This window comes from Phoxinus phoxinus, assembly GCF_949152265.1.
Source record: "Phoxinus phoxinus genome assembly, chromosome: 23".
In the NCBI taxonomy this organism is placed as follows: Eukaryota; Metazoa; Chordata; class Actinopteri; order Cypriniformes; family Leuciscidae; genus Phoxinus; species Phoxinus phoxinus.
This window is the reverse complement of record NC_136898.1, coordinates 25,916,884-25,929,823: the sequence shown is the minus strand read 5'-3', so window position 1 is coordinate 25,929,823 and position 12,940 is coordinate 25,916,884. Positions and strand designations below refer to the sequence as shown.

Sequence of the window (12,940 nt, the reverse complement as noted above, 5' to 3'; positions counted from 1 at the left end):
TATCAGTCGATCTACGAACGCCGATCCAAGTGCGCTGAACTGTGTAGAATCTCATATGGTCCGATGCAGCCGGGAAAAGCACAAACACGAACCATTTTCTTCTCTTCAATATGTACACGTAGCCTACTGTTCGCGCTCACCTTATCACAACTTATAGCTCGTTCACATCTCACCAGCGCACTTTGATCGGCGTTCGTTGATCGACTGATCGAGTCTGTTTTTCAAAGATGGCTTCTGCTTGTATACGCGAAGTTGACTATGTATGAAATATCTTCTTATTAAACTTTCTGGACACTGTCAAAGTTCTCAATGCTTCGGTTTGAAGGTAGGGACCCTCATTATGCTACCGTGTTAGTGTGGGGCTATTTTGAGCCTTGTTAGTGGTATTAACAAGCGATTTTTATTTGTCATTACTCTACGCCCTATATACTAGCGTTATACTAGCGTTATAGGCTAAACTGTTTTTAGAGATAAAACTATTTACATTCGATAATCATGAAAACAAATCTCAGATAACGGTTGACTAGGTAACAATGTGTAATTAGACCAAAGGTTCATTTTGCGCCGGAGTTCTCCTTTAAAAGATAGAGTACAACTTATCGAAATCCGTATCATGTCACATGGAATCGCTCAGTGTTTCAACCGTGGAACAGCTTGTAAACAATGTCATGTTCACATTTACCTCAGAAAAATCATATCCAGTGACCATAAACTCGCTAGTCAGCTAGAAAAATAACTCTAGAGAGGAGCATTTTGCTAAATATATATATGCACCATATTCATTATCATTTTTAATGTTCTTCAATATTTAATGCCTGTTTGAATAAATCTGGCAAGTTTTTATGACAGCCACCATTTAAATGTTTATATTTCATTTAACTTTATTATTATAAAAATAAATAAGTGTAATTTAAGTGTTTGTATACAGCATTTCAGAATGTTTGTAAACAACAGGTATCAAGATACTTCCGGCTGGCAGAACGCGAGCGGCTAACTGAGGAGATCCAGCCGGCGACTGGAACAGTTAACGTTACATAGTTAAAAACATTGTTTAATTAATTAAATTAATTCATTATGATCAATGTATCACTTTTTATTGTAAACCTGTGGTAAAACATCGATTCTTGGGTTTTAAATATTCAATTAAGCAACAAAAATGCCAGCAAACGGCCGCTTTTATCGTGTTTGTTTTGAGATCGCGCTGTTTCCAGGGATTTCTTTCTGATAGCTTCACCACCGTATATATATCCGATGCAGAAGACTATGCACGCTAACCATTACCATAGTAAATATGGTAAATATGAACACTTGAAGAAATCAGACAAATCATAAAGGCTATCATAATACTGTACGTTTAAACTGCCATTTGTTGGTGAAATGATGGGTTAGTGTGACGTTGTCCCAGAGAGGCGTGTTTTAGTGAAGCGCCGTGGAGCTTCTGGCCCGACAGTGGAAACGTGGCTAATGCCTTAAGCTAGCGTGACGATTAAGTGATTCCGATGGAAAGCGCCAGCACAGATCGGTTTAGATAACATCCCATGTAAACAGTCAACCGGAATCCGTCAATCAGAACGATCTCAGTCAGAATAGCAAAAAAGTGTGCATGTAAACGGGGCTAGTGTTTTTCAACCGCGCAAAGAGGACAATACAACAGCTGGAGGACAGTTATGTCTCATAACATTTACCTCAGAAAAGCCATTTAATGACCATGATATATAGCATGTTATTTTGGCTAGAAAAAAGAGCTATAGAGAGTATTCTGCTAATTATGTGTAGGCCCACTATGTTACATATTTATTACTTGTTTCCTTAAAGGATAATTCCGGTATTTAACACCTTGAGTCTATATTGTAGTTTGTTTTGGATGAACAAGAGTGGTGGACAATATCTTTTTGACAATGGTTCCCCTCTCGAGTTTTTGACTATAAAAGAATTGGCCATGGACCCATTTAACATTGGAGTCAATGGCCATGTCTGAAAATGTCATTCAAACAACCTTTAACATTAGTTTTCAAATTCTGTTGAAGGACTGAGTGCTCGTTAATATAAATGCGCTACCGGAAACGGAAAGGGGGCTGTTTACATTTGGTCGATGTAATCTTTTTGCTCGCTTCCGTTTCTCATAAGGCTAGCGAGCAGAGCAACTGTGCTCCGGGAGAGTAAGCCAAATAAACAAACAAAACCTTCATTAATTGTTACTTGTAATATGAAGTTGAACTCGACTGTGACCGTGAGTGTCCCGCGAGACAAACATCGGTTATCGCCATCAAGTGGTCGGGAGTGTGCTAACGCTTCAGATTCAAATATTGAGCGGAAGTTACACGGTTGTGAAGTGTCTGAAAAAATAGTTCCACTATAGCAAAATAAACGGATTGGAATCATATATTGCGACGATATATTGTTTATAATCATCAACGAACACCACTAACCACTCGGTGAGTTTAACAGTTTTGTAAACGAACATTATTGGCTGTTTTAATGACATTTTCGGACATGCCCATTGACTCAAATGTTAAATGGGTCCATGGCCAATTCTTTTATAGTCAAAAACTCGAGAGAGGAACCATTGTCAAAAAAATGTTGTCCACCACTCTTGTTCATCCAAAACAAACTACAATATAGACTCAAGGTGTTAAATACCAGAATTATCCTTTAAATACAGTTGTTATTATGATAAAAAGCGCATTTATATTTAATTCAATTATTTATTTTTATTACATTTTTACTGCCGACGGTGGGTCTCCTTTCCAAGCAATTGACTAGCGTTGCCATGGGAACGCTTCGGCTTTTGCCACCCGGACGAACGTCTATTACTGTTGTGACGTCATGGTGAATTGTCGTATACTAATAAGTTAATTTTTACCTTCAATATTATAGTAGGCTAATGAAGCCACTACAACTGACCCCATAGATTACAGCATTAGTTAACAGATTTGTTTTTCTTGAGGAAATTTGCCATGTATTGTACATGATATCCAAAATAATCGAATCGAGTTGTGAGATCTGATTGAACACCCAGCCCTGCCGCCCAGTGTTCAGCTGTCCCTGCGGATCTGCTCACGCCTGTCTCCTCACGCAGGCTTTCCTCCCGGCCTGAAGCTGCTTCTGGAGGACGAGAGCCTCAGGAAAGTTGGAGTGGGAATTGAGGGCGACAAGTGGAAGTTATTATCGGATTATGACATCAAGTTGAAGAATATCGTTGAGCTCTCTGATCTGGCCAATGAGACGGTACGCTGCCTTGGTATCTATAGATGTATTTCATCATGCGGTTGTTGGCGCGACATTAACGCGACTCAAGTGGATGTCCAGTGAAGGAGAATTGTATTTGCCCGATTGGACAAGTTGTCTGATTAAAACGTCAAAAACAACAAAATAATTTGGGAATCACCAGAACACAAGAATAATCCCGATTGTATTACATTTAGTGGATAATAATCAGTGTTGGGGCTAGTTACTCAAAAAAGTAATATATTACATATTACATATTACTCTCAAAAATAGTAATGCCTTACTTTACTTTATTACTCCCTGGAGAAAGTAACTAGTTATATTACTAGTTATATTACTAGTTACATTTTTTTTCTTAATTACTTTATAATTGCCTGAGATGCATCAGATGGAGGGAGAACATACAAAGGAGGAGTGTTCATAAGGGTCTTTATTACGCCAACAACAGACTGGCACTGTCTAGCACAAATAACTACAAACAACTGTCCTTGTGCAATCAAGTACAAAAAACAAGTATTAATTTCCTCAATGTTTAACAAACACCGTCTGGTGCAAACAATCAATAAATTTGATTGTCAATTTATCCCATACGGAAATGTTAAATTATTATTATATATGCCAAACTATTTACTATTTAACTATTTATTTCAAGTCTACAGATCAAGTCTACATATCCACATTTCATTTTCGAATCTTTTATAAATAAAATGTATTATTTATTATTATTTTACCTCTTCTTGACCAGCTCATAAAAACAAAACAAATACTACACAAATTATATTTGAAAACTGATAATTATATATATGTGACATGTATGTAAAAAAAAACTATTATACATACATACATAAAATATATGGGCTGGTTTTATATGTCAATTATTCCATTTTCTAATAGGTTTTATATACGGGCATATATATGGTATATATTTTATATATGTGGATATATTTCATATATGTATATTTCATATATGTACATATATTACATTTCCATATGGGATAACAAGTCTAAACTTTTTGCTGCTTGTGGGGCTGCTCATTCATGTCACTCTGTCGCTTCGCAACGAGCTTGATGTGTCCGTGCTGTCGGAAGCGGTGGAGAGCAGCTTTCTCCCCGGGCAGAGTGTGCACTTCACCGTCAAGTTATTTTCCTTCCGTTGAACATATTCAAAATAATTACTGAATCTCCACCTGTCGAAACTAGCTTTCTGTTGTTGACGCTTTCATTCTCCCCCATCTGTCTTTGAGGATGCCGCTCTGCGGCTGACTGCCGGGTGTCGACCAATCGGTGATGGTAAATGATACCTCGTGCCAAACCCAGACCAATCACTGTTCCATTCACGCCCTCCTCCCCCCCTTCCCTTCTGTTCTCTGTGTTGTGTGCCTTGTGTGTGATGGTGCTACTGGCAAATGTAACGCAAGTAACTAGCTCGGGAAAACTGTAATAATATTACTATTTTCAGACGAGTAATGCCTTACACTACTAGTTACTGAAAAAAGTAATATTATTACAGTAACGCGTTACTTTGTAACGCGTTACACCCAACACTGATAATAATATATAATGTACTGCCAGTAACAAGCTTTCCTGTAGCTCAACACCAATTCAATTCCCAGGGAAAGCAAGAACTGATAAGAATGTAAATGTGTAGCTTGCTTTGGATAAAACAAGATAAGAAGATTGTGCTGTTGAGTCTCGCGCAAACTCTCGAGGAGATCTCGAAACAAATGAGCAGCACACACAAACTCAGTTAACTTACTGCGGTGAAAATGTGAAGTTTTTATATTTATAATAACATGTGATGCAGTTAAACAACATCACACAACCAAGAGTGCGGTTTTCCTGAATACCATCCCGATTGAAAATGTGACATTGATCTCCTACAACAGTTCAATAAACGGTTATAATCAACAGTCATTTTAGACGCAATGACTGTTTTTCTTCCGTTTCAGGAGCGAAAATAGTTCTACATAAAGATCACCGCAGAACCATAACACAACACTCAGCCGTGCTTCATTACTGAATGATTCAGCGTTTTATTTCGAGTCAATGATTCAATGACCCATTCATAACCAACTGCCTCGTCTGAATAAATCAGTCGTTTAACGAATCGTGACTCAATGACTCGCTCATTAAGACGGTTTAGCTTCATGTTTAAAAGTCAAATAATAAGTCTAAACCTAAACTAATATCATTTGAAAGCTTATAATCTATAGTTTACATGTTTGGTGACTGATTTTCAAAATAAATTTCAGAGGAGCCGTAATTTATCAATTTGCAACAAGAATATGTTCACACTCCTGAGGCGTGTTCAGACCTTTAATTTGAAATGAAAGAATGGTAGAAACCTCAGTTTGTTTTCATGCCAAGAGTTCAAAAGATAGCATCCATTCAATTCTTTTAGAAAAAAAGGTCTGAAAATGTTTTAAATATAAAGAAAACAATAATAGATTCAGCATTAGTGATGTGTCAGCGAGCTATAATGCACATACGTGATCTTCTGTGTTTCTTAGAGGTTGAATTCATTTCTAAATCTGCCAAACTTCCAACACTACTTCTGAATAGGACGTCTACTTCATAAATTGTATGAAAATTGTAAAAAATAATGGTTCAGAGACACTCAAACCACATATGGAGATGGAGGCGCCCTTATATGTGCAGTGATGTCCACTAGTGGAGAAGTGTGGTACTGCGCCCAAACTACATCTCACTGAAAGCTAATTTCAAGAGATATCAACCTACAATAAAACTTGAAACACAACTTGTTCAGATTTTTGGCTTTGATTTTTTTGCATTTTTAGAGTCCTCCAGATTTTGAAAATATATATTTTATATAAAATATGAGTAATTAAAATTTTAACATTGTACATTTTCATAAACTTTTTTTCTGTTTAACTTTAATTTATTTAACTTCTACAAAAATCTGCTAAATATCACAAATATGCAGAGTGACTTAAATAAGTCAAAGCTGATAGACCACTGATGCTTCAGAATAAATTATATTTACAGCACAAAAATAAATAAAGTATCACTATTACTGGTGCCATTCTTGATGAAACCTGTAACACAACAGCCAGAAATGATCACATCACGTGTCCTGTTGAGGAGAGATGTGAAGTGGTCAGACGTCACCGGCTGGAGGATGATTAGAGGAGACTGGACACTCATCAGGGGGTTATTTGGCAATAATAACTGGCTGACTGTAATTTGTCTCGCTTATTACATGGAAACGGTCCAAATAATAATTACAAGGAAATAAAAGTAAGGCTAATTCAAAACATTAATAATTACTATACATAAAATGAAAGTAACACTGATACAAGGACATGAAATATTGATTTGAGATAAAATTAGCTATTTTTATCTTGAAGCTTCAGCTAAGGAAACATTTTTTCCATTAGTGTAAAAAATTGGGCTAGCAACAAGATGAACACAAACGATATTAGTTATGTTAATGCTGAAGTAATTTTCTATATCAGATTATATTAAATTCAGAGCTTTTCAGTATAGCTGTATAAAGTACAGCATTTCCAGGCATGGCTGTGAGTATCTGGAAATATCTGCCTGCTGGATTACACAATTGACCAATCAGAGTCAAGTTATCAATTAAGCCAAATATAATAAATCTCACAGACTTGTGTTGGAGGCACTCGAGCCATTTCTACAGACCAGAGTCACTAGAGACTTGACTTGAGCCAGTAGGAAACCACCTAACCTAGCAACGACTCAGAACACCCTAGCAACCACACAACAATGCACTTAAACATTCAAAGCACCCTGCAACAACCCAAGCATCAAAGCAGTGAGAGTTGAGAGCTGTGATGCAATACTGGCAGCATGAAACAAATACAATAACAAATACCACACATAGTGTAACAGTGCAGCGCTTCTGGGTTGTACGTCAGAACGCAGGCTCACTATTGGCCAGCATCTCACGCATCAGACACATGACCAGCGTCGGCCAATAGTGAGCCTGCGTGAACTCACTCAGAGGAACACACAGAAGAAAATCAAGACTTAAATATAGTCATTGTTTTTTTTGCGCACAAAAAGTATTCTCGTCGCTTGATAAACTTAAAGGGTTAGTTCGCCCATTTAAGACACGAGGTTGTATGCAATCCTTACCAGCACTGCAGTGCACACACACGGACCCACTCTGTGGTCACCTCCCTGGTCAGAGTTCTGGCCGCTGGAAGTTTTTCAAGAAAGTAGTCCTGGTTAGTTTCCGGGGCCTCAAAACTGTGCGTTTTTACGTGAAAAAATTATTTGCGTTTCAAAGCTTGATTAATTTACATCACAAAAAACATGCCAGACAAAATTCATACCCAGTGATGGGCAGTAACGCGTTAGAAGTAACGCGTTACTGTAATCCCATTACTTTTTTCAAGTAACGAGTAAAGTAAGGGATTACAATTGCAAAAACAGTAATTAGATTACTGTTACTTTCCCGTAAGGAGGCAGCGTTACTGCGTTACTGTGATGTTGTTTCGTTAGACTCTCTCGTGAGTCGTGGCTTAATTTGAGCCGGAACACGCCCGACGTTGGATACGGAACCTTTTTATTGGATCCGGCACCTCCTATGTCACTATGGAAAATTAATCGCCTAAATAAAAAAATAAAATACTATTTGTGTAGCCTAGTGTTCAATGTTGTTATCGATAGAGCTGCGCGAATGGGGTATTATTTATTTAATCCGCAACCGCATCACAAAACTCATCATCCGTAAATGCTGATGCGAGCCGCGAGAAAGCCCTTGTCTGTTCTAGAAAGGATGCAGCAAAGATATTTAATGCTAATGTATCATGAGACATAGGCCTACGCTGAGTTTCATTCATTTATGAGGTGCGCGCTCTAGTTAACAATGAAAGTGAAAGTGGCGCGCCGGCTCCTCCATGTCACGGTTATTGTCTGCTATATTTGCCTTGTATTTGTTAAATACATGCAAATGGTTGATGAAACATTTATTAAAATAAGATACAAAAATAATTGAATTTATTCAAAACGAAATTCACTTTAAAGAAAGGCTTTTAACAATGCAATGCAAGTGAACGCGGCGCGCTACCACCTCAATGCACGGTTATTATATTGTCTGCTATATTTGCTTTTTATTTATTAAATACATGCAATTGGTTGATGCAATATTTATTAAAATTAAGATACAATTTATACAAAACGAAATTCACTTTAAAGAAAGGCTTTCTACAAAGGAAAACTCCATGAAATGGTAAAAACATGTCTGATGATTTACAAAAACAAAACGAATCTGCTCTTTAATGTTAAAAGACGTAACTGTTAATAATTTGGAATACAGTCATGAGAGACTTTCATTTTAATTAGTTTATTGCTGTATTTTATTTGAATCTAATCGAATAGAGGATTTTACAAAAAAATATTTGCATTTTATATGCTGGAATATGCAGAAATATAAGTTAACAGAAGAAGGACTTTGTGTATTTCGTTAAAATATGGTGGACTCTGCAGAAATTGGTTAAATGTTCAAGATTTTTCTTCAAGTCTGAGACTGTTGCATTTAATTAAATTTTTGGTTGATGCAATGTGCATAAAGTTAAAATATTGAAACTAATTAAACAAGTTTTAAAAAAGAGAATGTTTAATTTGATTCAATTTTAGATGATGGAATATGCAGAAAGAATAGAATTAGGCTGAAAGGTCTGCTTTGTATTCAGGTCGTGCATCATGTTTTTGAAGTAAAGTAACTAGTAAAGTAACTAATTACTTTTGAAAATAAGTAATCAGTAAAGTAACTGGATTACTTTATTGGAGAAGTAATCAGTAATCAGTAACTAATTACTATTTCCAAGTAACTTGACCAACACTGTTCATACCTCAGTTTTAATCGGCACTATTTTCTTTCCATTTCTATCAATCCGCGCTGCTGTCAACGTCAACAGTGCGCACGCTCAGATCAGCTGTTCAGAATGTGTTTACACAATCGAATGACAACGACGTAAAAAGTAGAAAATTAACAATGGTGCGAACTTGTAAATTCGCTGGTGTTGACCACAAGACTGTGCCGGGATCACCGTTCAGATTCCATGGTTTTCCTGTTTCGGATATAGCTATGAGACAGCTTTGGCTGGCTGCCATCGGCTACTCTGCGGGAGCTAATCAGAATCAAGGATTTTCGTCAACTTGGGACAACTTCATCTCTGTCCTCTCGCTCTCTCTCTTCCCGTTCTATCTCCATATGCTGAAGTTCGGCATCGGTTACTCCGGTTCATAAAGGTATCCCTTTGGCGTTGTGCTCAAATTGGTTTCATCATCAGAAGTTTCGTAGTCAGACATGTTGTCAGCGAGTCGTGCTATCAACAGCTGATCGGAATGCAATGTTGACGTCGACAGCAGCGCGGATTGATAGAAATGGAAAGAAAATAGTGCCGATTAAAACTGAGGTATGAATTTTGTCTGGCGTGTTTTTTTCTGATGTAAATTAATCAAGCTTTGAAACGCAAAAAAAAACCGCACAGTTTTGAGGCCCCGGAAACTAACCAGGACTACTTTCTTGAAAAACTTCCAGCGGCCAGAACTCTGACCAGGGAGGTGACCACAGAGTGGGTCAGTGTGTATGCACTGCAGTGCTGGTAAGGATGGCATTCAACCTCATGTCTTAAATGGGCAAACTAACCCTTTAAGGTTGAGCCGCTGTAGTCACTTGGACTATTTTAAACATTGTCGTTACTAACTTTCTGGGCCGGCAAGTTTCAATTACACTAGAAGCCTATGGAGGAGTGAGACACTCTCAGATTTAATCACTAATATCTTCATCTGTGTTCTGAAGATGAAGGAAAGTCTGACGGGGAACAACATGAGGGAGAGTCATTACTGACAGAGTTTACATGTTTGGGTGAACTAACACTTTAAGTTATTCAGTGAAGCTCATTGTCCTCAATATGTAAAGAAAAGAAAACCTTACACTAGGTCATAATGATAAAACCTTGTATTGCATAAGATGCAAGTTCCTGCTGATTTTGAGAGATGTATTGCCGTGTGTGTGTTGTTCAGCTGAGGTGTTGTGAGAAGTGGAGTTTGGATGGTCTAGTGAAGCGCTTGTTGAAGAAGCGGCTCTTCAAAGACAGACTTGTGCGCTGCAGTCAGTGGGACGCCTTCGGCCTGACAGAGGACCAGAGGAGATACGCCGCCACCGATGCTTATGTGAGTGCTAATAACCCACAGCAGTCTAACTACAGTAAATGGGTAAAGTTGTGACAAACTAAACACTGGCTACAAGGTGGAGGTTTCGCAGGACCATTTGAAATGTGAAGACAAATAAAGTATTAAAGGGGTGTATAATGCCCTTTCACAATATATAAAATAAGTCTCTGATGTCCCCAGAGTGTGTGTGTGAAGTTGTAGCTCAAAATACCCCACAGATATTTTTATATAGCCTGTTAAAGTTGTCACTTTTTGAGCAAAAATGCGTTGTTTTCTGTGTGGGCTCTTTAAATGCAAATGAGCTGCTGCTCCCGGCACAGGGGGCGGAGCTTCAAGACCTTGTTCTTAGCAGAGACCTAGAGAGCCTAAGTCCCTCCCCTTCCGGTGGACCATGGGACCTTATTTCGGAAAAATATTGTATGGTAGTCAATGGCGAGAGACAACAAATATTTTGATCTCGTTTGAATTGTGCCCTGAATTACACTTATGATGTTTGTCAATTTAAAAGATACATTTTAAAGTCAAGAAAGTCTCAGTTTGATGCAAAACTGTTGAGGTGTAAGACTGTGAAAATACGTAATTACAAAGACCACAAACCCAGAAGGCGCACATGTGACGTCATACCACTCTCAATGAATGAAGCTAACTTTACTGAAGCTAACTTTACTGAAGCTAACTTTACTGAAGCTAACTTTACCGAAGCTGACTTTACTGAAGCTAACTTTACCGAAGCTAACTTTACCGAAGCTAACTTTACCGAAGCTAACTTTACCGAAGCTAACTTTACCGAAGCTAACTTTACGGAAGCTGACTTTACGGAAGCTAACTTTACCGAAGCTGACTTTACTTAAGCTAACTTTACCGAAGCTAACTTTACCGAAGCTGACTTTACTGAAGCTAACTTTACTGAAGCTGACTTTACCGAAGCTAACTTTACTGAAGCTGACTTTACTGAAGCTAACTTTACCGAAGCTAACTTTACTGAAGCTGACTTTACTGAAGCTAACTTTACTGAAGCTGACTTTACTGAAGCTAACTTTACCGAAGCTAACTTTACTGAAGCTGACTTTACTGAAGCTAACTTTACTGAAGCTGACTTTACTGAAGCTAACTTTACTGAAGCTAACTTTACCGAAGCTGACTTTACCGAAGCTAACTTTACCGAAGCTAACTTTACTGAAGCTAACTTTACTGAAGCTAACTTTACTGAAGCTGACTTTACTGAAGCTAACTTTACTGAAGCTAACTTTACTGAAGCTAACTTTACCGAAGCTGACTTTACCGAAGCTAACTTTACTGAAGCTAACTTTACTGAAGCTAACTTTACTGAAGCTGACTTTACCGAAGCTGACTTTACCGAAGCTGACTTTACCGAAGCTGACTTTACCGAAGCTGACTTTACTGAAGCTAACTTTACTGAAGCTGACTTTACTAAAGCTAACTTTACTGAAGCTAACTTTACTGAAGCTAACTTTACCGAAGCTGACTTTACTGAAGCTAACTTTACTGAAGCTGACTTTACTGAAGCTAACTTTACTGAAGCTAACTTTACCGAAGCTGACTTTACCGAAGCTGACTTTACCGAAGCTAACTTTACCGAAGCTAACTTTACCGAAGCTAACTTTACCGAAGCTGACTTTACTGAAGCTGACTTTACCGAAGCTAACTTTACTGAAGCTAACTTTACCGAAGCTGACTTTACTGAAGCTGACTTTACTGAAGCTAACTTTACTGAAGCTAACTTTACTGAAGCTAACTTTACCGAAGCTGACTTTACTGAAGCTAACTTTACCGAAGCTAACTTTACCGAAGCTAACTTTACTGAAGCTAACTTTACCGAAGCTAACTTTACTGAAGCTGACTTTACCGAAGCTAACTTTACTGAAGCTGACTTTACTGAAGCTAACTTTACTGAAGCTGACTTTACTGAAGCTAACTTTACTGAAGCTAACTTTACCGAAGCTAACTTTACTGAAGCTGACTTTACTGAAGCTAACTTTACTGAAGCTGACTTTACTGAAGCTGACTTTACTGAAGCTAACTTTACTGAAGCTAACTTTACTGAAGCTAACTTTACTGAAGCTGACTTTACTGAAGCTAACTTTACTGAAGCTGACTTTACTGACGCTAACTTTACTGAAGCTAACTCTACTGAAGCTAACTCTACTGAAGCTAACTTTACTGACGCTAACTTTACTGAAGCTATCTTGACTGAAGCTGACTTTACTAAAGCTAACTTTACCGAAGCTGACTTTACTGAAGCTGACTTTACTGAAGCTGACTTTACTGAAGCTGACTTTACCGAAGCTAACTTTACCGAAGCTAACTTTACTGAAGCTAACTTTACTGAAGCTAACTTTACTGAAGCTGACTTTACTAAAGCTAACTTTACCGAAGCTGACTTTACTGAAGCTGACTTTACTGAAGCTGACTTTACCAAAGCTAACTTTACCGAAGCTAACTTTACTGAAGCTAACTTTACTGAAGCTAACGTCTGTCATGTTTTCTATAGTCTTACGTTATAATCGTAACGTTACGCCAT

The 12,940-nt window shown here is 37.8% G+C and overlaps 1 protein-coding gene across 6 annotated transcripts in view; it reads left to right on the top strand.

The window, feature by feature from the left end:
• The window catches only part of wrn (WRN RecQ like helicase), a 67,390-nt gene that overhangs the window by 16,276 nt on the left and 38,174 nt on the right, over positions 1–12,940 (top strand). For 4 of the 6 annotated variants that reach the window (XM_079600254.1, XM_079600256.1, XM_079600255.1 and 1 more), the window contains exons 5-6: positions 3,080–3,228; positions 10,249–10,398. In XM_079600254.1, the coding sequence (XP_079456380.1) occupies positions 3,080–3,228; positions 10,249–10,398 (299 nt within the window). The remainder of the gene's footprint in view (positions 1–3,079; positions 3,229–10,248; positions 10,399–12,940) is intronic. The other 2 variants (XM_079600258.1, XM_079600257.1) reach the window with 1 other exon arrangement.